General features: G+C 36.0%; 1 protein-coding gene across 3 annotated transcripts in view; it reads right to left on the bottom strand.

Annotated features, from left to right (window-relative positions):
• Window positions 1-241: 241 nt before the first annotated feature.
• Window positions 242-24660, bottom strand: part of UBE2D3 (ubiquitin conjugating enzyme E2 D3) — a 29112-nt gene continuing 4693 nt past the window's right edge. For 2 of the 3 annotated variants that reach the window (XM_029236025.1, XM_029236026.1), the window contains exons 3-8: window positions 14426-14489; window positions 14306-14337; window positions 9104-9181; window positions 7824-7929; window positions 5362-5455; window positions 242-3360 (exon numbers count right to left, since the gene is read on the bottom strand). In XM_029236025.1, the coding sequence (XP_029091858.1) occupies window positions 3315-3360; window positions 5362-5455; window positions 7824-7929; window positions 9104-9181; window positions 14306-14337; window positions 14426-14489 (420 nt within the window). In that variant the 3' untranslated portion in view covers window positions 242-3314. The remainder of the gene's footprint in view (window positions 3361-5361; window positions 5456-7823; window positions 7930-9103; window positions 9182-14305; window positions 14338-14425; window positions 14490-24660) is intronic. The other variant, XM_029236024.1, reaches the window with a different exon arrangement.

The raw sequence follows: 24660 nt of genomic DNA on the forward strand, positions 1-24660 counted from the left end.
TTCCATAGTTTCTCAATCAGTGGCCTGGAGTGGGATCTGATAACTTCTGTTTTAGAGAACTTCCCAAATGATACTGATTATTGCTGGTCTTGGGGTCACGTTTTGAGAATCACTGTCCTAAATTCTTTACAGACCATAGTTTTTGTTATAACTGTAAGAAATTCAAAAATAGAACTCACACACAGTATTAAGTTAAAGTGTGGATTTCATGTTAGCTGGAATTACCGAGTTAAGACCAGAGTGTCTTTAAACACAGACTTTAATGGTAACAATCCTTTAAGCTCTATTAACCTTAGCTATTACAAGTGTTATGCAGATGTCACTATTAGACAATATTTAGTGACTTGCACTGGGTTCCTCATAAAATAGAGACAAATTCACTTAAAACTGTAATCAACAATCATTTAACAGTTTTGTTATGCCAACACAAAACATGGCTAATTTGAGTCACTTCCAAAATCACTAACACAGCATGATCAGTATCTGAAGTATGTCAACTAAGCCATTAAAAAAAAAAAAAAGTGAGTGTTTCACTACCCCTGAGACCACCAGTTAACTGTGGTTCATACTTTAAAAAATTGTGAGTACACCCACACAAGAAAGCAGAGTAGTAAGTTATTTTTTTTTCTTTTAAATCTGATTATCACATTGCAAACCTGCCCAGGAACAAAAATGAGTCACTTAAAATATAATTTATCATTAACAGCTCAACTGGACTATAATCCCCATAGGTTAAGAGAAACTTTAAGTATTTAAAATCTGAGTTATGCATTAAAAGACATAGGAAACAGGAAGAACCAAAATCAATTTTTAATCTAACGATCACTTCAGTCCTATACATGGCACTAGTAATATATATGGGGGCGGGGGAGGACAAATTCTTGGATTCTTTTGAAGGTTTCATTGCAGATGATCTCAAGTCCAGTGTTCATACATTCAAAAATGTTGGTTTTCCAGGTACTTTACTGTTCTCTTAAACCTGGAGAAGCCTTTATGGCTTATTCCCTTAGAAGTGACATACGAAATATAGAAAGCATCAAGTCAAAGATACAGAGAACTGGACACATCTACTAATCATTATGACAATAGTTTAAGGAAGTCATCTCTATAAACACTTAAGGGCTGTCTATGGCTAAAAAGGTCAATTTGAAAGCCAATTAGGAATCCAGAAGCTCTGACAAGTATGTTTTATTCGTGGTTGGCTTTTAAGAAATGATATGCCTACTATAAAAGCTGTTATTTTGAGGGAATCTCAGTATTTATTCTAAAAATAGAGCCAAAAAAAGTTTCTTACCTTGTGGAGAGGTATGTTACTAATTTCTCATTTGTACTTTGAATCCAACAGTTTTAACAGTATGACATCTACCCTTGAGTTATTTTTAAAGCAAAAGATAAAACGAAAAATTCACTCATTGGAAAATTGTATAACTGGATTGATATTTCTCAATGAAATGCTTATTACAGAATTAACAAAGCCAAAACATCTTCGGAAGGCATGCATTTCACTTTCAGTTTAGAGAAGAACCTTAAGTCAATAAATCATGTCCAAACTACATATTAAAATGTTTATAAAAATCAAGCTTTAACATTTTATGTCTAACTTTCCACATCTGTGCGCAGACAAGGAATAAGATTGCACATAAGTGTAAGCAGTGCAAAAATGTGGAAGTGGAAAAGTCACAGATGTGCTAGAAATTGAATATAGGACTGTAAGAAAGCAATGGACAAATCAAAATAACTAGGAAAAAGTAATAAAACTATAGGGTCAGAATTAGGAAGGGTGAAGGATGATAATGCCCTTGTTACTACAGAAGTTAAATAAGTGGCACAGATAGCACTTGTCAAACAAAAAATAATCCAATAGCATTGACTTTTATTCATTCATGTTAAGTCACCTGAAATGATATCTGTTGCATTTAAATGCTCATTAATGTAAATGGCTGAACAAATTCATTTTAATGGATACTCACTCCATTAAAAAAAAACAACTCAATATCCCACATAGTTAAGTCACTTCAACATAGCCTTATGACAACTCCCACACCAAAACAGTACTTTATTTTGTAAATTTTGACCCATTATTACTCCCATGTTATGGTTTTTTCAGCTGTCAAGTGTACAAGGTGAAGAAAAAATTTAGTTAGATAGGGGTTGCACCTGGAAAATAAATTTCTTAAACTCCATATACACGTTTCAAAACTGCTGGGTCCCAAGTCCATCAATGAACTCCCGGGCTGCCAGTACCATGTGCAGCATACTAAAGCTACACTATCTGAATAGCTTATTAATTCTGCATAAATCAGGTCAATCAATGTGTCAACCTGTAACAGACTGCACACTTTTAACTGAACATGGCAAAATATTCACTCTCTAGAACTTTACATCATCATTTGATGTCAAACAATGAAGCAAATCCCAACAGTATATACAAAAAACAGCTTTGCATTTACAAAAGATTGTTTCCCATACTGATTAATCCAGGCAGCTAACTCATTGGTTTATGCAACTTTATTGAAGAAAAATAAATCAATTACTAGCAGAGCTATTAGTTGATCACTCATCCATTGACAACTTGCATCATTTATTCAGTGCTATATTAAACAGTGTATTGGAAGATAGATTAACTAATAGCTCCAAGCCTCCTAACAATTTAAATGAAAATTACAAAATGTTTGAGACCCTATTTTGGAATACAAAGGGTGTTTGACTTCCAATTTCCATTCTCTGTAGAACAAGAACAGGTCATTCCTTTATTGACATGCATAAAATACATCACATTTTCTGTTCTGCTGATGCTATAAATTCAATACCAATTCTCCAGCCACATCAGTTATGAGCATAAAGTATATCATGTAACCTCAAATCTCTAACAGTGGAAGGCTTACACAAGAATGGATGCTGCTAGAATAATGCTGCTTCCCTTGATGTGGCAACTGAGCATCCATCTCCCTCCCCCTCTGATGATTCTTCAGCATGTTAGAGCAGTGAGGAATGGTTTTAGTCTCATAACCAAGTTAGAGTGAAGACATTGGCCACATAATACACATGCTCCATTTTTTTAAAAAATTCTGAATCTTGGGCAACTGTTCTCTTGTAACTACTTTACAGTTTCTAAAAGCAGTTATTGTCCAAAGCTGGAAGAACTTAAGTCTTCTCAGATGAGCATGTGAATGAATGGAGGGAGGTAAACAAAAAATAAAATTAAAAAAGATGAGGTCTGATAGGGGAGCAGCCGGATAAGAAAATCAAAAAAGGAACAGTAATTTAAAGTTTATTCCAGCTATAATGCAGGTTATTCTGACTTTAAGGTAGCATCACATGGCATACTTCTGAGTCCATTCCCGAGATATTCTGTTGTACCTGTAAATAAAAAAGATGTTATTTAAAAAGTTAAAATAATTTTTAACACTTAAAAGGGAAGGAAAGAATCTATTTTACCTCTAGACTCACCAGGGAGTCACCTTTAATGGCTATGATTAGAATAAAGCCAACAAGGAAGAAAAAGCACTGATACTCAAAGCAATGTAGGAAACGAGAACTTTATGCTTCAATACAATGTCCTAATACACTGAAAGTAGTATTTTAATAAAAACATAGAATGGCTAACAAAAATCAAAGACCTTTTCTGTCTCCTACCACTGAGCTAATGTTCTATTAGAAACTCTACAACTAGTATCCATTCCAACAAATTTTAAGATTTAAAATTTTTTTTACAATTCATCAGAACAGCAGATTCTGTACATCTATAGCAATTTCCATTAAACCCAGACCAAACAATGAACTAAAACATTTTTATCTGAATCCTAGACTTTGAAAAGTTACTTGACCCTGGATATTACCAAAAGAGAAAATGCCTTTGAGACTTCGGCACAGGCAGAAAAGTAAGACACTGGGTAAGGTGATAAAAGAGCAGTAATTTTCAAGACGAGGTGGGTGTGTCATGTGTTAATCAAAACCACGTGTTACTTTTAAAGTGTGGTGATTGGCGCTAACAAGCCCCACTTGAGGCCTGATGAATGAGACTCCGGAGTACAACTGGGGGCATCTTTGTTTTAAAAGAGCAATAGGTAATTCATACCTGAGCAAGGTTATTTATTACTGAGGAAGATCACTAATACTGATAAAATGCTATCAATTTCTCCTTGTATTACAACCATGCCACAGGCCACTTACCCGAACAAATAATGAAGTGATAACTTTAAGAAACAAATATATAAAAGGGCATAGGAGAACTTTTGATTTATATTTACAGTTTGACCTCTATAAAACATTAACTAACTTCATTTCAAACCGAGAACTAAACATAATTCAACCATTTTTCTAACTTTAACATATAAAAATTCTTTCCTCCAATTCATGGTTACTTCATTTAAGGATACCTCTTGTAAAGCCAGCACTTTAAAACAAAGGTTTTTATTTAGCATACGGGGAGCCACAAAGTATAGCTGACACTAATGCATGCTTGTCAGTAATGAACATTTAGTATAGATGGTGAGGCTTAAAAGTGTTTCTCCCTTACATTGTTATCTCTTGGCAAAATTTTAACCAAGTTACCACATTCCATATAGTACTGAAGTTTAAAATATACCAATTTTAAAGTTAAAATTTAAATACTGTAGTAGTTTGAAAAAGAAACTAAAATTTTCTTTTCTTACTGGTGCTAGGTAACTGGTTTGCCATGCAAAAATACTCTCAAGCAATAATGACTATTGGGTATACTTTCACACTAAACAGAGATCAAGCAGTTAAATGTACAGTTTTCAGAACTGCCACATCTGTTACCTTTTGTTAGTTAATACAGTGCCTTAACGCATGCAGCACTCAAGTGCTGGCAGTACCATGAATAAGCGCACCATAGAGTGCAGATCCTCTTACCCTACAACATAGCGTATTTCTCTGTCCACTCTCTTGCTAACCTATTGTACCTAATTGAACAAGTATACTTAGCATTAATTATAACATACAAAAGTTATAATGGTAAAGTTGTACATACATAAAGAATTCAATATATAAAAAATTTAGACCAAATTTTTACAACAGTACCGATATTTTTTTTCAAAAACATAATTGGGGTGAAGAAAAAATACCTTTCTTCCTCAAAACAAAGTGACAAAACGTTGAACATGTTAGAAAAATGAAACATTTTAGATGGGCTATTTATTGCTACATAAACCAAAACCTAGTAATTAAAAAAAAATCACATTTCAGTAACTGGCTTTCTGCACATTCCAACTATCATCTTACCAGATATAAGCATCAAGTCTTCTTGGCGTTGCCCTGACGACTTACAGCAAAGTATAAGCCTAACTCATTAAGAAAAGCCACTTTTTATACTGTTTTCTTAAACTAGTACATACTTACTTATCTCTGTCTGTTTTATAGATCCGTGCAATCTCTGGCACTAGGGGGTCATCTGGGTTTGGATCACATAGCAGTGAACAAATGGATAAAAGAACTGGAAGAAAACAAATGCCTGTTACCCATCATCAGGAATTTGGATAAATACAAGTATTTAAAAACATGTATTATAAACCTCAATCTTCAAAAGATTTTTATTAGTTTATATCTTAATCTCCGTAAGACAAAGCTTTACAGAGATTCTGCTTTATAGGAGACAAGTTCCTGGTAGGTAAGAAATACTAAAAATAGATCTTTGCTGGCATCAAGTTTACTGATTAGCTATAAAAATCTGCCAAAATCAGGGGTTCTAAGACAGTCAAATGATGCCATATTAGTTTATATTACTCTTTTTTTTTTTTTTTTTTGCCGTGCTGCAAGCCATGTGGGATCTTAGTTCCCCAAACCAGGGATCGAACCCGTGCCCCCTGTAGCAGAGTTCTAACCACTGGACCACCAGGGAATTCCCTGTATTACTTTTTAAAATAAAATGGTATAAGAATTTAAGTAACTGGAGTTTCTTGGTACTCTGCAGGGTGGGGGGACCTTGAATAAAAATATCTGGGGAACATCTGTGCAGTATTATTCTTAGCTGTTTGCCATGATAAAAAAATCCACTTTCTGTCCTGCTCTCGAGGGAGTTTCACAGAAATTCACAACTGCCCCCACTGACTGTATGTTTTGTCTTCCTGAATTTATAAGGTAGAGACCATATCACAAAAGTACTGGTTAAATTTAACAACGCCAAGATCTATTACTAAGTGGGCCTTCAACTCTAGCTCTTACCCTGTCCTGTTCAAAATATCAACTTAAAAGATACCAAGCATCATGCCAAGCATCATGGAAGATGTACCTAATTCCTTCTAAATGTCTGTTATGTGCCAGACACTGTGCAAGGTTTTTATAAAAGTTTAAGATATATAAGCTTAAAGTGGTCAAAAAACAACATTATTATTGCACATATAATTTTAAACCCAAGTGCGGGGGCAGATATAAAACTAAACCCACATTTATAGAAAAAGTATTCAGTATTACAGTGCATTCCCAACGATGGTTAAAAAAATAACCTGGAACCTAGTATTAAAGCTTTCTTAATACCAGATATCTGGTGTTAAGAGAGCCTGATCTGAAAAGAAAATTGAATGTATCCAAGAGGGTGAAAAATAGGCCTAAAATTATGCCTCACTTAAAAGAATTACAGCAGCATTCACCCAAATTGTTTTTCTTTCTCCCCGCAAAAAGTATTTCCTATCAAATAAAATTTTGGGAATGCTACACAGTCCCTTTAAGGAGATTCAAAAGCACTGTACAAGCATATGAGAGGCTTTATGATGTCCTGCCTTAAAAAACAAATGAACAGGGGCTTCCCTGGTGGCGCAGTGGTTGAGAGTCCGCCTGCTGATGCAGGGGACACGGGCTCGTGCCCCGGTCTGGGAAGATCCCACATGCCGTGGAGCGGCTAGGCCCGTGAGCCAGGGTCGCTGAGCCTGCGCGTCCGGAGCCTGTGCTCCGCAACGGGAGAGGCCACAACAGTGAGAGGCCCGCATACCGCAAAAAAAAACCCCAAAACCAAAAAACAACAACAAATGAACAAACAAAACCAGTTTCACTTTGCATTTACCATACTCATAAAAATAAAACTTTTGGTAAAACACAATTAACTATTTCAAGAAGCAATAAGTAAGTACTCAGCCAGAAATTGAGAATGCTTCGAGTCAGCTGCTATCCTCAAATATCTGAAATAATGTCATAATTAGCAACATTAAAAACTAATTTTGTGTACTAAGGAATGCCAATACTCCAAAACTGAAAATTACTAAAAGGCAGACTTCCTTCCCATTAAGTAGTTTTGTGTTAGATGATTTTATTTGTGGGGTAAAAGCGACATAAAAGCCACCAGAGTCATTCAAAGAGTAAGAGATGGAGAGACACTCCATCTCCATCTGGGATATTTACATGGAGACTGGACAACCTAGTAAAGATGTCACATAATGGATCCCTATTAAAGTAGAAGAGCAGAATTTATCTACAGTCCTTCCCAAGACTATACATTTTAGACTATTATTAGGTAGGAACAACCTACCATGATCACAGAACACCTAACTAAAGGTTTTTAAAAAATGTTTTTTTATCTAAAAAATAATAAACACAGGAAAGCAAAATCACAATTTTTCTGTGAGAAAGCTCAAGTTTCAAAAGCTCTATGAACTTTCGGTATATCATTTTAGCTAAAATTTAGGCGACGAGTGAATGAGATGTGCAGGTGGCTTGGGACTGAAAAATACTGTAGAAATCAATTTGTTCCTTTTCCCACCTTTATCAAAAAGTTGTCATTATAAAAATACTCAGAAAAGTAGGCTCAAAAATGAAACTCCTTTAACTATTAGAAAATCAGCCTCTCAAGACTTTCTCTAAAACTATTTTACCTTTAGAAATAGTTAAAGCAGGAGACCACTGTGATCTTAGAATATCGAGACAAATGCTGCCATTACTGTTAATATTTGGATGATAAATTCTTGTTGTAAATGCAACCTAAAAACAAAAACAAAAAAAACTTTAGGTATTTTTCCCAAATAAAAACAAGCACCCTAAACTTTGGCAGAAGACTTTAGCAAGACTCAAAATACTGTTAAAATTCTAAAAAATCAAATAGCTAAAACCTAATTAATACACCTAAAAGGACCAAATATTACAGAAACTGGTTTCTATATTCTGACCAAGATCCCTCAGGGGCTCTCCTATTTTTAATTAAAATGGAAAATACAACTCTGGGGCAAAAATTTTATTGTCAATGATATGGTGGGCTGTTCTGAAGGTTAACTTTTGGCCCTACCATATCATGAGTATCAAAGAGCCATTTAAAGGGTATTTAACATTCACTTAAAAATAAGAAACTTCCAGATGTAAACCAAAACACCCAGGCCAGCTCATTTAAGGCATCGAGTTACAAAGGTATGTATTTGAGCCTCCTTTTCCACTGTACATAAAAAACACAAATTTGAATATCACAAAGGCACTTCATCTAAAATAACTGTCATATGCACCTATAATTGTGAAGATAGTTTTAGTGAAGTGCCAATGTTCTATATATATTATCTTCCATAGTTATTCATATAGAATGAGTTTATCTCAATGGCTCGAAAAGTTAAGGACCACATGCTTTTAATACCTATAAACCAGTCACCCCAGTGCATTAAGCAACTCTTGAGTTTTGATAAATTTACTGTTACGTGTGCAAGCTCAAAGCCCAAAATGTATTACAGTCTGTCTAAACCCCAATACAAATACGTATAATTTTTAGCAACATGTGAAAATGCATACTGAAGTTGGATATTTGGAAGCCTAGTATTGTAAGACAATAGGGTAATAATCCAAATCTGTATAAGCACAATAAAGGGGAAAATAAAAAAAGCTTTCACATGGTATATTTGAGCCTTGCAACATTAAGGATACAGCAATTCTCACCTCCACTTACAAAGTTCAAATCCAGATTTAGCTGCTCTTTTAACTAAAGGTTAAGAGTCAGCATTCAACATCAGTGATTCAACTCAATATATACATTCAGCCTCAATTATTCTTATTCACTATACATTCATATCAATTTAACCTTGACTTACACAGAACCCTAATTTCTAAGAATTAGAAATTCTTATTTTTGGAATAGAACACAAATCTATACTCACAAATTTGGAGGGGAAATACTTGCCTTAGGTGGTTTGAAGGGGTAGTCTGTAGGAAAATGAATTGTCAAAAAGAATACACCACCTTGATATGGGCTGTCATTCTGTGAAAAGAAAAATATGCTTAACTCTATTTTAAATGTTACTGCTAGATAATTCATGTAACATTTCTATTTTCTAAGCATTTCTCTAATATGAAGCAAAATTACCTATTTACACTGCAAGAGTCTAAATTATCCCACAATGAAGTTCGTATTAATGAAAAATCACAATATTTACTATAGAACAATGAACCCTACTTTACTTAGATCCTACTTTATGTAAGTTAAAGAAATTTAGAAAAAATAACCCAGAAACACAAGGCTCTAGACCCCAATTCTCACAAAGTATACTTAGCAATAAAAGTCTACATAATAATGTACCAAGTTATAATTTGAAAATATAAGTTTACATTTATTTGTAGAATATTTCTTCTAATGATAGTCATATATACACAAATGGCTTTGTACCTCAACAGGCTATTCTGGTTACTGGCAAACCAAAAAGTTAGGTCTTGTAGGTAACATAACAACTCCCTTCAGTAGGACAAGTAGAACAGAAACAGAATATGTTTTTAAAGAAAGTTTAGTTCCCAACTGGCTCCTCAAAATTCTCATTTAGAAACCATAAAGTCTTGGGACTTGCCTGGTGGCACAGTGTTTAAGAATCTGCCTGCCAATGCAGGGAACACGGGTTTGAGCCCCGGTCCAGGAAGATCCCACATGCCGCGGAGCAACTAAGTCCCTGCGCCACAACTACTGAAGCCCACGCGCTTAGAGCCAAGTGCTCCGCAACAAGAGGAGCCACCACAATGAGAAGCCCGCGCACCGCAATGAAGAGTAGCCCCCCGCTCGCCGCAACTAGAGAAACCCCGCACACAACAACGAAGACCCAATGCAGCCCCCCCCAAAAAAAAATTAATTAAAAAATAAAAACCATGAAGTCTTTTCTTCAAAAGCACACTACTGAGTTCTCTACAGCCAATCAATACACAGGATTACTAGATTTGGAAAACTGGAATGTTTGTTTGGTCCATTTCAACAGAAAATACAGAATTTTAAGCAATAGCACTACTTTTTCTCCTTAGCTGTCCTGCCCACTTTGAATATGAAGAACTCCTCAGTAAATAAATATTATACAATGTTAGTATGAAGTAACATTTGGGAGAAACTTGCGAGTATTTTACATTTAATTGATTAACCAATAAAAGGAAAAAGACACTGTTCCCATTTTATGAGTTGAGTAAAATAGGACTTGAAATAACTTAGTGAAGTATACAGTTGGTACACAATAGAACCAGGATTCAAACTCAGGTCTTCTGAAAACCACTGCTTGACTCGGATCAAAGAATGACGACAAAAGATGGTGATCCAGTCAAGGATTTTAAGGTCAAATTTTTTTTAAGAAAAGGGATTGCATAATTGTCTCTGGATATGCAAAGAGCCAACCTGAAGACGTGTTTGAAAATTTGCAGTAATTGAGTTATTACCAACACCTATTCCTCTCCATTTGAGTGAGGATGTATACAGCACTAATATGAGCCTTTTTCTATGCCCACTCTGTATGTGAGGCAAATAACCTTCACAGGTCTGACGCTGTAAGTTCATTTAATCCCCAGACCTCTGTAAAATAATTAAACATTAGTTGAATTACTTTAACTCCGCCGTTCTATTTACTAAGTATATGTAAGGGACACAGAACAATTTCTTATCTTGATGAGCTTACAGTCTGGTAAAGGGAGATACAGTGAAATGTTATAGCTATTATGAAAAATGAACGAGGGTGGGCTTCCCTGGTGGCGCAGTGGTTGAGAGTCCACCTGCCGATGCAGGGGACACGGGTTTGTGCCACGGTCTGAGAGGATCCCACATGCCGTGGAGCGGCTGGGCCGGTGAGCCATGGCCGCCAAGCCTGCGCGTCCAGAGCCTGTGCTCCGCAACGGGAGAGGCCACAATAGTGAGAGGCCCGCAGACCGCAAAAGAGTAAGGTACTAAAGAGGAGTTTTCACGTATTATTAGCCTTTGCAGGAAAAACATAATAAACAACATAAACTGAAAAATTCACCCTTATGTAACAATAAAACAATACCCACTGCTTTAGTTCAAGATCTTACTTCAGATGGACCAAATATTTTACTTCAGATGGTTTTTGTATCTGATTCTGCTCAGGCTGCCAACAGTTACATTATTCACAGATACGGTACTTTCTTCTGCGGCTACGTATCATAGATTAGATGGAAGTTAATGTGGTTCTCAAAATAATTTCAACAATGTCTTTCTGCCAGCTCTGTTTACAATTTTAAAAAGTCAGGCACATAAATATCAGAAACAATATGTAACGAAGTTAGTTTCTCCTCACTGCATCAATTCTTCATGGAAATTTCCCTTAACATAGCACAAAATAACCAACAAAAGTTTAAAAACCACATAACAAGCAACACTGCCACCTTCTTTCAATGGTTTGTTTTTATCGGCATTTGTGCTTCCGCAGTATCTTGCCTTCGGAAAGAATAAGCTAGCACGTAGTTTTTAAGAACCAAGCATTTTTGTTCAACCATCAAGATTTCCTTACTATAATCCATCAAAATCCAATAGTAACTCTGTCATGAAACCTCAATTAGACGATCCACACCTTAGAGAGTCAGAAATCTAGTTCTGTGACACTGCCATCACTTTGACCTAAGAAGCACTCCAAAGCAAAATAATTTTGTTAACGTTTATTCTTCCAGGAAATCTGCGATTTATGGATTGTTATGCCACCACTAGCCCTACTGTTTTGGGTCACATCTGCATGCCACTTAGGGTAGGCATACTAACAAAATATTATCTAATCAAACTGTGACGTTCTGTCATAAAGATGCAGTCAAAAGCCAAAACAGCATGGTTGTTTCATTGATACACTTCATAGTAAGGATAATGATTAACCATTTACAAGCTGGCATCTAAACTTAGGTGCTTACTTACAAAACGTGCAGTTAAAACCTGCATTTTGTGTGAGTTTTTATAACTTTTGACTCATTCCTGAAAATTAACCTCCTCAGAAAACAAGTACATTTCAGAGACTAATGTTACTAAAGCAGAACTATGCTGTTATGGTATAAATATATTTTTTGCTCTTGTTAATCGGGAATATTTAAATAGTTCTGAAAATCAAATATTTGTTTTCAAAAGCAGAAAACTGCTATTCCTTTATATTAAAAGGTTGCTGAAAAAATTAGCAAAGCATAGCCATAATCTGAAATACATATAAATAAAAAATGTTTCCTGAAAATAAAAGCAAATTAACAGCTGAAAAATTCTTCAGGATAAGCAATCTTCTATTTTGTGGAAAATTACTAACAAACTCCTCAATTATGCTTCACTTTGATTTACTATAGGTGCATTCCTTACCTTTTGGAAAGGAATAAATAAAATAACGAAGTCTCAAAAGTCAAGCAGAAAAACATTACACTGATTTAAAAGAATTGGTTTATTATGCACACCATCCAATTTTAAGTCTTAACTACCAACTCTTTTGTGCTTTATTAGTACAGACAACTAATTTTTATAATGAGACTATCTTAAAGCACTCTGAATCAAAGATGAGCTTTATTTGGTATAGATATGGCAAGGCATTTTACTGAATTCCTTGCTTTGAAAATTGGTGATCTATAATGGGAAAATTCTAGAAGTTGCAACTCTAAGTGCCTAAGTGGACCTGGTAGAAATTGTGGCAGACACACATTTTCTGAAGAAAGGAGGCAGCTGCTACTCCACCCCACACTTGTAGAAGGAGGGTCTAGTGAGAGGGTTTTTATGTTAAGATTATCAACATGTAAAACACTGTGTGGGCCAGGACCTCCCTGGCGGTCAAGTGGTTAAGACTCCACGCTTCCGCTGCAGGGGGCACGGGTTTGGTCCCTGGTCAGGGCCAAAAAAAAAAAAACTTTGTATGGGCCAAACAAGGCGAGCCATGAGTTACTTAACTATATGTATTTAAGCGGGGGTGGGGCGGGGGCTGGGCGGGAATCACAATTTTGTCACCAATTAGACAAAAGCAAGCACTTAAAACAATAAAAATAGACCTTGAGGTAACTGGAAACAACCCTGACTCTGTAGTTTTTTCATTAGGATCTCAATCACAGACACATCTCAAATTGTTAAACTAAATATCCCCCCTCTATGTGATTTACAATCAGAACTGCTGAATAAACACTTGCTAAACCAACCCACCCACTGGCTAGCTTTTTTTCCCAAGGGCATTTCTTCTTTTAGAATTATAAATATCTACTTACTGACCATTATCTCACCTAGTACATTACTGCCAGTTATGTTGAGATTAAAATACCGAAAGGGGGAAGAAAGCAGAAAATTCAGTAACACACACACACACACACACACACACCCCTCAGAACAGAAATCCTTAGGTGCCTTCCACGTCAAAAAAAAATGTTAAGTATTGTTCAAGATACAGTCTTACCCCAGGATGTTTTACTGTGCTCTAATTCTGTGAAACTCTTAGATGGTATCCATAATTCTGAATATTCAATTATCCAGCACATACAGTTTCTTATCTACCCAGGATAGAAAGGAATTTTGCTGTATTCAAAATATCACTTTCTAAGGACTTCCCTGACGATGCAGTGGTTAAGACGCCACACTCCCAACGCAGGAGGTGCGGGTTCAATCCCTGGTCAGGGAACCAAGATCCCACACGCCGCATGGCATGGCCAAAATGAGATAAAACAAAATATCACTATCTACCTAAAAACATTCAAATTTTACATGAAACTGAAGTTCTATAAAAACTCAAATATCAAAATAATACAATTAAGCTAGATTTTAGGCAGCTACAAGAAGAGAGTAAGATCTTTGAGTAATATCATGGTACAGCCAGAAAACTAATGGGCTACAAGTCAGGAAGCTCTGTGATAATACTTTACATTGCTATGAAAGAAAATTAGAATGGAAGAGATATTTGATAGGTCATAGAAAAGCTATACATACTCTAGAACCTGAACACAGGGACAGACACTTACAGTATACTTAACTAATGACCAATTGTTTCTTTCAAAAGCAGTGCAACAACTATGGCATATCTCAAATAAAATTACAATGTAATAAAATAAAGCTAAAGGCTTAATTAAAAATTACTAACTACATCAATGCTGGATTTTCATTAAAAGCAAAAACTTAATTCTCAGTACTTACAGGTCCCATAATTGTGGCTTGCCAATGAAACACTAGAAAAAGAAAACACTCTTGTTATTATCTAAAAATACACAAGCTTTTTTGAAACTAACCATAAAAATCAACTTGAAAATTACTTACTATCATCCCCAACTGGACCTGCAGAACATTGTGCTGGAGGGTCACGGGCCAAATCACTAAGTTCCTACACCAAGACAGAAAATGCTGGATCATGTAACCATAATAGAAAACACAAGCAAGTAAAGACAGTCATCTGCTTCCAGTTATTTTTACACCATTCTTTAAGGGACATATAATCACAACTTACATCAACAATACATTCTATTGGAAAGAAAACGTAAGTAACCCTAGTCCAGTTTCTGGGACACACTAGGCACAGTTATTTTATGGATACATACCAAGACAATCATCTCGGCCAGGGGTTCATAAAAGCACACACACACATCGCTATGAAGTTTTACTGCAGGCATACACCTCACTTTCCCATGCTTCACAGATACGCGGTGGGGGGGGGTTGTTTTGTTAAAACAAATGGAAGGTCTGCGGCTACCTGTGCCATCTTCCTAACAGCACCTGCTCACTTTGTGTCTTTGTATCCTATTTTGATAATTTCTGTAATATTTCAAACCCTCTACCAGTAAAGAAAGATTACAACTTGCTGAAGATCCAGACGATGTTTTTTAGTAATAAAGTATTTTTAAATTAAGGTACATTTTTAAAGACATAATGTTATTGCACACTTAATAGACTACAGTAGTGTAAATGTTAACTTTTATACGCACTGGAGAAAAAAATGTGACTTGCTTTATTGTGATATTTGCTTTATTTGGGTGGTCTGGAACCAAACCCTCAATATCTTTGAGGTGTGCCTGTACATGAACAAAAGCTGTCCTCTTACAAAATGAAAAAGTTGTAATCAGACACTTTCCTAGGTTAAGAACTTAGGGCAGTTATCAACATTCATGTTATTTGCTGAGCTTTCAGACCATCTCAGAGGCTCTGTCTTAAATACTGTCTGCTGTCTTAAATACTCTTTTTCTGAACCACACTACCCAGTGACCACATTTTCTCCTTAAAAAAATCTCTCATGGGGCTAGGTAAGTACCCCTTTTGGTTTGATCTCCTTATCCCTCAATTCAACCTTATCTTTTACTCAACATTGAGTATATCTCTGGAAAAACCTTCCTCTCCAGGTAGAAAAGCACTGTGCTTTTTTTGCTAAGAAGCAAAACAAGCAGTATCCACAATTCCATTTGACCTTATATTTCCAACATAGTGTAATTTAGCCCTTTCATGACTTGTGCATAACCCATATGGATAATCTAGTAAGAAAACAGAGTTGCTTCTTTACAAGTTTAAAAAAATTAATGATACAGCTTTATCTCTATATACCTATATATAAATTCCTACAGTACAGGGATTTATAGACCTTTGAGATAATAATGGACTTCTAAGAAAAAGGCAGGGAATACACTGCAGGAAGACAGATCAAATATTTGCCTTTACTATGGGCAAAATAATGCACTTCAGAAAACAGCCAATTGTTCAGGAATATCAGTCTAGATTCACTCCATTAAAAAAAAAAAGATCAATGCAGAAGAACTGTTCTTGAGGGGTAATCATTTTGCAATATACATATATCAAATTATTATGTTGCACATCTATTACGTTATATCTCAAAAACAAAACTGGGACAAAGGAGTGCCTTGACATACACTTTGCCAATTTGCTTCTGAATCTCAAACTATGACTGCTTATAAGGTTATCAAGGCAGCCAGGGAATCCCAGGAGTCACAATCTTAAGATGACTGGAAGATCATATCAGGCTTTTATGCTTGCCCATGTAACTATACCTCATTTGTTCAACGTATTTAAAGAAAGGGGGAAAACTCATTCCAGACACTTAGATTCTGATCAGTACTAATTACAGAAGCTCTTATCCCAGAGTTAAGCAACTAGTTAAAAGAAACTGAAACTATGTACAGCTTTAGCTTAGAACTGAATCATAGTTTTTTGAGTAAAAAAAATATACTGGCAGCTTGAACTAATCAACTATCCAAATGACTTTTTCATAGGCCAGATCAACTCTCATAAAGCATTTATTTGCATTCCATGATCAGCCACTTTATTATAATGGCAAGCTACTTCAATACCATCTCAAGGTATATACTTTATTGCAGATAAGGATTGAGCATAGTCTAACTGATATGAAGAGAACTTTTTTCCATGTTCCAAAACTTATTTAACAAGTTCTGTTGTTTAAATGATCCACCAAAAAAAGATAAACCAGAAGCTAGCTTATGCAGGCTAACTTCCTCTGCCGGAACATAAGGGTCCAAAGAAGTCTATTTTAAGATTAAAAACTTACCTGTTCCAAACCACCCTCTCCCCTTTCCTACACAACAATAAAGATGTGAATTTTCAAAAATGCTACTAAAACCAAACATAAACTTGAGCATACAATTCAAATGCTCAAATATAGCATCATGAAATGAGGACAATGAATATGCACCTCCCTCAATATGGATCATCAGTCTGGAGTCTCACTTTTAATCCAATTTAGACCCACTATTTCCTAGGCTTATTTCCACATCTCTAAAACACAATAGAAATGCCTGTTGTTACAGAACTTTTGAAAGAATGAATAAGATAAAGTACTTCAGCACACTATCTGGCATATAATGTATTAGGTGCTCAGCAAGTGGAACACCCACCTTGAAGGCAAGATTTCCTAGACAGGCACTCAAATCATTTGTTTACTAAACAAAAGCAAAACTGCTTTATAAATAGGCTACTTATTATAGCCTTAGCTTATTTAAATCTTTTGCCTATGTGATGAATTTTTATGCTTAGTTGTCTATAACATACTCTTCTAACAATTATATGGCTCGTGCTATGATACACGTTAATAATACAAGGTCAGCAATTCGAGGGCTATTTGTGGATAGGCTTTTAAAGAAACCATGTTATTGGGTGGTTGTATGAAATTACTAATACTTGACCATTTCTGAACTGCAATTTCATGTGGTTCTACCTAAAACTGTCAGGTAAGCATGTGAACTCAAATATTACTAAAATGAGTTTCTTACACGGATCTACCCCAAATTTATGTACTTTTCTGTACTTACACACTTTTACATATGTTAATGATAAGAAAAATATCTAGCATTTTTAAATTAAAAAGTAATTTAATGATGGGTGGTCTAACAAAATACCCAAGTGATGCTGAAACAACTTCATAAACTTCAGGAATCTATAAAGCTGACCTAGAATATATCAACATCCTACTTCGAAGTTGCACATTTTATGAAAAATCTAAGAAAACATTTTTTAACGAGTCTTCCCGCACATGGACATCTCTGAATCACTCAGCCTCTATATGCTGACATTTTCACTCCTTTACAGTGAATGTACAATTTCAGAGAGCACTGAATTTAAGCTCTTCACTCCCATAACTTCAGGATCTTATTCCCCTCAGATAATTTCTAAATGCCTCATTTTCCAAGTTCTCTGTGACTAAGACACCTCTTAAGTAATACTCAAAGATCTAATATTCAGCCAAGTGTGTACCAAAATCGACTTTAAAGCCAACATAAAAAAATGACCTAAAGTAATTTTAAGAATCAAAATATCTTTTAAATCATATACCAGCACTTACCTCAAAGATGCCAACTAACTCTCATGACATTATTATGTCCATAGCAGAAGCAAGTAAGATATAAGAATATCTTAGCAGTGAAAATATATGAGAAAAAGCATAATAAGTCATCTCAGATGCTCTTCCATGCACCACTGTCTACTCAAACCCTCTTCTCCTACTTTCCTGGAAATGCTTTTCTCATACTCCACAGGTATGACTGTAGTGTTGGGGTGACTGTCAGCCACCATTAACCAACTACTCAGAAAGGGTAATCAGAGAATTTTGTTCCATCTATCCCTACCCAAGATTTTCAAATTGAAGCTGGAAAGGACACTTTTTCCTTCTCTAATCAGGAGCTGTAAGGATGTGACCCAGAGCTACTGGCAGGCATATGCCCTGAAATTACATGGTGAGTCCAAAGAAAAAGAGGCCACATTGGGCAGCAGAGATAAAGAACTAACTTGGCATACAGACACACAATTTCAGTTCCTGAGGTTGTAGCTTGCTCTAATTCCTACAGTTACTGCTTTGATTGTTAACCACTCCAGTTTTCTTCAAGGGGCGGGGGCAGCAAACACAGAGTAAGGAGAGATCCACTCTAAGCAGAGTGCTACCTGGGCCCCATTACCAATTATACACATTTTAATCCACGAAATGTGTTGCTTTAATCTTGCTGTAAAACATGTAAGAAATATAAATGAAGCGAAGTCTCAAAAGGAAACTAGAGGAAGCAGGGAGAAATCATGTGGCTTACCTAGTAAAAAGTTAAACTTTCAATAATAGGAACTAAAGATTAACTTAAATCCATTTCTAAAATAAAAAGTGTAATATCAGCTCAAGTTTCACCCAACAAAGCATTTATTCATTTATATGAAGACTACCTTTTTTGGTGTCAAGCATGTTAGGTCTGAAAATACCAAGATAGAAAAGATAGAACATGAATGCCTCCCCCAACAGGCTGAGCTAAAAAAAAGTGCAGACATAATACAAAACCAAAAAATTATATTGCAAACAACCTGAGTGCTTAAAGTAAAGGCATTCAACTGCTTTGTGAATCCTGAAAAGGTTATCACTAACCTTGCCTGGGTTTAAAACAGTGACATTTGAACTGGGTCTTGATGGAAGGATAAGCATTCAAGGTAGAGAAACTAATTCAAAACCAGGGGTGTGAAAGAAAACAGGCTGTAAAAACTTGCTTGTAGTTTGGTATACCAGAGACACAACAGGGTACTGGTAAGGGAGTAGCAGATGTGGCTAGAAAGGTTAATCAGGGCTGGATCTTTTGAGAGTCTTGAATATTATGGCAAAGACTATTCCACAGCCAATGGGAAGTCACTGATTTTTAAGCAGGAAGAGTTTTCAAGTACGAGTAAGACAAATGAGATTTGGATTTTTTGATGTACTAGCAGTAGTACACTAGGAGTGATTGACTTTTTAAATTATTAATCCTAAAAGCAGTCATGTATCTGTGTACCTAGCTTAACATTACATTTTTACTATACCTCTTTCAGATTTTAAGTTTTGCAGATATAACAGAAGATCTCTCATGTACTCCCCAGATGCCCTTCCCTTTCCCTGACAGGTTAAGACTATCCTAAATTTGGTTTCTGCCATTTCTCCACCTTTTCATTCACTACTACACATGTATATAGCATTGTTTGTGACAAGGTCAAGGACTTCTAAGAACCTGATGAACTACTGACCCTCTATCCCTCAAATACACATGCCCACACAAAATTTTACTTAATTTATGGGATGTCAAAGACCCTCCTCACCCTCCAAATTGTAGGAGTACCTACTACAAAGGATGTATGAGTAGGTAACTACATTAGGAAACGATAGCAGTAATTCAGGTGAGAGAAGAACATAAACTAAGTCACTGGGGATGAAAAATATCTTAAAACACTGATCACTTTACCCTTACAACCACCTTATGGAAATAGGTCTCATCTCCATTTTACATTAGTGCCGCACCCCCCCTCCCCCCGCCTTAAGAGGGGAAAGGAAAGACTGAGTTCAGATACAGGACATGCTGCGCTTCAGGATGGGTAGGAAAGCAAAGTAGTGTATCTACTAGATAACCTGAAAAATAGGTCCAGGGATACATTTAAGGCTGCTTTCTCAAGAGTGTCCTTGCATCAAAGATGTATTTAAGTTAAAGAATTTGATATGGTACTTGGCAAACTGGAGAAAAAAAATTTCAATCACACCAACCCAACTCTTCATCAAGACCACTGAAATAAAATAGTTGGCAGGGGAGTTTGGCACACACTAGCTAAATGCTCCACTCACCTTGAAAGGACACTGGATCAAGGACAGGGTACGATGCTAAAAACTGTACTCTCCATGAAAAAAAAACCCACCAAAGTTAGACACTTCTCTGCCATGGTGTACTCTTTTGGGGAAATAGTCTCCTTTCGGGATCATCTTTCTCTGAATTGCTTCTCCTGAAACCTCCTGAACACCTGGCTAGTGTGAGAATCCAGGCCTTCTCCCACTGGGAAATACGTTTCTCCCTTCCCTTTAAAAGCCTAAATAGACCGATAGGAAAAGGAGTCAATCAAATTTCTCTTACAGGCAACCAACAGGTATAGCTTAAGCCAGTGAGTGTTCTCATCTGGAGGTACATGATTAAACATTAATGAGTCTGACCATTCATTATGTGGGACTCAAAACAGAAAGCCTACAGTTTGTTTTGAGGAAGATCTTTGCTTCTATCACCATGGGACACAGTATCTTTGACAATTGACTGCTGGAGATAAAACATGAAAAGGCTGAGAGAGACACTGGCCAAGAACAGAAGTCTAAACATACTGCTAAATATTTGGTTTTTGTTTCTCTAGTCTCTCTACATCTTCCTCACTCGATATGAAATGACCAACCACAGACTACAAAGAACAGGAAACCAAGGTATTGAACAGATTAGAGGCTCTGAGAGATGTCAGGGAAGTATAAGAAATGGCCACTGCCTCCAAAAGGCTTATAAACTGGAAATACAAGAACTATTTATGAATAACTATAGAGCAGCCATATGAGTAGATGAGCCTCCAGTAAGATTTAAGACCTCTGGTAACTATTATTTACACATTCTGCTAAACATTCTTTCAATGACAGCCATTACTTATACATTAGATCAACATAACCAAAGTCAGCATTTATGAAAACAAAATTTGTTTAATCAATTCTGCTACTGAAGTGTAACTCCCGGTATAACCTTTTCTAGTTTGTCCAGTTCCATCACTCTCCCAAGGGCTGGCCAAAATTTAACCCAGATGACTACTGTGGTAAGGTCAAGTACAGTAGTTAATTACGATATTAAGTACAATAATTACCACAATGTTCCACAATGTTATCCCAATCTCTGCCATCCATCTTGCATCATCACATGAAGTCATAATAATAGCAGTACGGATACATTTCCTATCATCACTTTTGGGAAAACTTGAAGTCCATCCCATTACTGCAAGTTAATTTCTTGTACTTTATTCAAGAGTCCATTTCTTTCAAAACTTTTACTTGACTTCAAGATTTGTATAAGCATGGGAATCAACACTATGAAGACAGCCCTTGGGACTTCCCTGGTGGCACAGTGGTTAAGAATCTGCCTGCAATGCAGGGGACATGGGTTTGGATCCCTGGTCCGGCAATATCCCACATGCCGCAGAGCAACTGAGTCCACATGCCACAACTACTGAAGCCCACGTGTCCTAAAGCCTGTGCTCGACAACAAGAGAAGCCACCGCCAAGAAGTCCGCGCACTGAAGAGTAGCCCCCGCTCCCTGCAACTAGAGAAAGCCCGCGCACAGCAACTAAGACCCAACACAGCGCCCCCACCCCCACCCCCAAAAAGGACAGCCCTTGCCTCTTAAACCTATACTGAGCAACATAAAATACTACCTTGGGAGCTGGATGAGATGAGGGCATGAGGTAGGAAGGAGAGTTAAGTGCCTTTAAGAAATTCTGAAATAAGAATCACCCTCAAAGAACCTTTACAACCTAGCAATATAAAGGTATATATCTTGACCAATGATAGAGGTCAAAATGCAATAGTAATTACCCAATGAGGCAGACAATAATTGCTCTAGTTCTTATAAAGATCAAGTTTGCTATGAAGTAAACAAAAAGTTTTTAAACTTCAATGTTGTGAAATTTATTTTACATACCGCACGTGGATACAAATAGCAAGGAAGGAAACAAGTATCTCAGAAATGCATGGTTACCGGAAGTCATTTCAAAAGAAGGAAACTTGGCAAAAAGATTTTGGGATCTGAACAAATTTCATATGTGGACGTAAGAATGGGAAGGAATAGTCCCCTTAAAAATCATTTTAGTTTGGAATTTGTGATTTCTTCTAAGAAATCCTGAAAGTTTCTTTTACATTAAAGATTAAGACGTTAAGTGCTGCATACCATGTCTCATTACATCACTAACAAGAAATTAACTTCCTGTTTAGCTATAATTATGAGACAAGTATGCCTGTTCATTCAGACAAGGTACAAAGAATAGCTTGAATGAATAATACTGTAATTTTCTTTCTTTAGATCACCATTAAAAATAAGTCACTTCAGATTACTCAAAGCTGTTCTTTTGTAAGCAGTATCTCTAAATGGGCAAAGACACAGAGCCAAATTTAGTTCCTAAGCTTTGATCCATGAAAGCAAATAAGGCATTTTATAGATATGAAAAACAAAAATTAACAGCAGTCCAGTGGTTGAAGACATTCAATTATACATTAGCCAGGAAACTGTAACAAGGCTAGGGTTAATATGAGGTATTCCATCCTGAAAATGAACAAGTAACCAAGAAGTAGTGAATCACAACTAAGACCCAAAAGGTTAAATACAACAAATTTAACTAAGAAAAGCTGGCTGGAAGTCTCTGAATGATACAACATTATGTTCAAAGTATAGTTGGAGATAAAAATCCGATGTTTGGGCAAAGTATAAAATACTCATTTGAACTTTTCCCCTCCCCACGTAACAGGACCGAGGGTACCATTTTGAGACTAAATCTCATCTAACAACATAGACTGACAAATGATATACTCACTAAACATACCCATTTTTCACTACACTATACAATTTTGAAATAAGATCATTGTTATGGTAGCAAAACTAGCTCAAGAGCACAAAATTTCCAGTGAAATAAAAATCATTTAATTTTGTTAACACTAATTTGTCTTGGAAAGGGAATTAGTTTTAAAAACACACTTAACAGTGAAAAATATATATATAACTATATATATAAAATATCGTACAGGAAAGGCATTTAAATAAACCTATCTTTAATAATGGGTGAATCTGACATTGGAATAACGATTCCCCTTATTTTAAATAAATGCTTCCCTTACTTGATTTATAATTTTGAAAAGCTGTATAGAGTGACAAATACCAATTTATGTGTTTACATGCTCGTTTCCTTCACTCAAAGAAGACATCCTCATGGGTAGTAACAGGCTTCCCTATATTTTGTGCCCCGAGACTAGACTACTGTGCCAAACAGTAAGACCTCAATAAGTATTGATTAAATGATTATCCCTTATGTCTGAGGTTCTTAACCAGAGGGAGGCTTCAGAATCACCTAGGGGACATTTCAAAATTATGCCTGTTCCCAGAGAAATAGTTCAGTAAGTCTGGCAAGACCTCATGTACCTATATTCTTTGAAAAGCTGTTGAACATTCTGATATATAAATGTAACCCACGTCAAAACCCACATACACCAAAATCTAGTAGAATGCAAAAGCTAATCTAGGATTTGAGAATTCAATCTGAAACATTTTAATCTCAATACTAGGAATTTGGTGTCTTCTTTAATAAATGGATTATAGTGAAATGCTTTGGAAAATCCTCAAGAATTGACTGTTATCTTAGATAACAAAGGACACCTGAACGCACGAGTTAACAATGCAATATGATAGAGATATCCAGTGATAGTTTTTCCCCAGTGTTAGAGTATTCAACTTTCCACTTGTATAACTACTAGAATTAACATTGACGGTGATTATGATGAAACCAAAGCATAGTGTCAACATCACCCTTATTCAAATAAAAAACTGAGGTCATTACATGATCAGCATTTCTCAGTCAACAAACGCCCTACAAACTAAGTTAGCTGGCTAAAGACAAGCCTTGAGACATGATGCATACAGCCTATAGGCTTACTGGAAAGAAGTTTATGATGCCCCTAGTGATTAGTCAGCACATAGTTCCCTTAGTCCTTGAAGATACTAACCGAAAAGAAATTCACTACTTTCAAAACTTATGTCAGCTAAAATCTAAACTCACAAATTAGCTATAACTTAAGAATAAAGTTCAATCCCAATTATTTAAATGTGAAGTGGGAGGAGAGAGCTTATTTCAGGAAGCAAGATTAAATTTAGGAATTGAAATTGTTCAAAATAGCAGACAGCATGGAGTTCAAGAGCTCGAGTTTTTGAGGTAGACTATCGGATTTGAATCTCAGTCCCTTACCAGCCATCTGACCATAGACAAGTAACTCACTCTATACCTGTTTCCTCACATATAAAATGGAATGGTAAGAGCATCCATCTCATATGGTTGTTGTGAGAATTAAATAAGTAGATACTCATAAAGGGCTTAGAAACAGTGTTCAATACAGAGCAGATGCTACGTCTAGCTGTTAGGAGAATGATGCATACAAAAGAAAACTTTTAAAATACCAAAACCCTAAAAAGATGACATGACAATGTAGTGG

Source organism: Monodon monoceros, unplaced genomic scaffold, assembly GCF_005190385.1.
Source record: "Monodon monoceros isolate NGI ecotype Baffin Bay Population unplaced genomic scaffold, NGI_Narwhal_1 Super_Scaffold_20, whole genome shotgun sequence".
NCBI classification, from domain to species: domain Eukaryota; kingdom Metazoa; phylum Chordata; class Mammalia; order Artiodactyla; family Monodontidae; genus Monodon; species Monodon monoceros.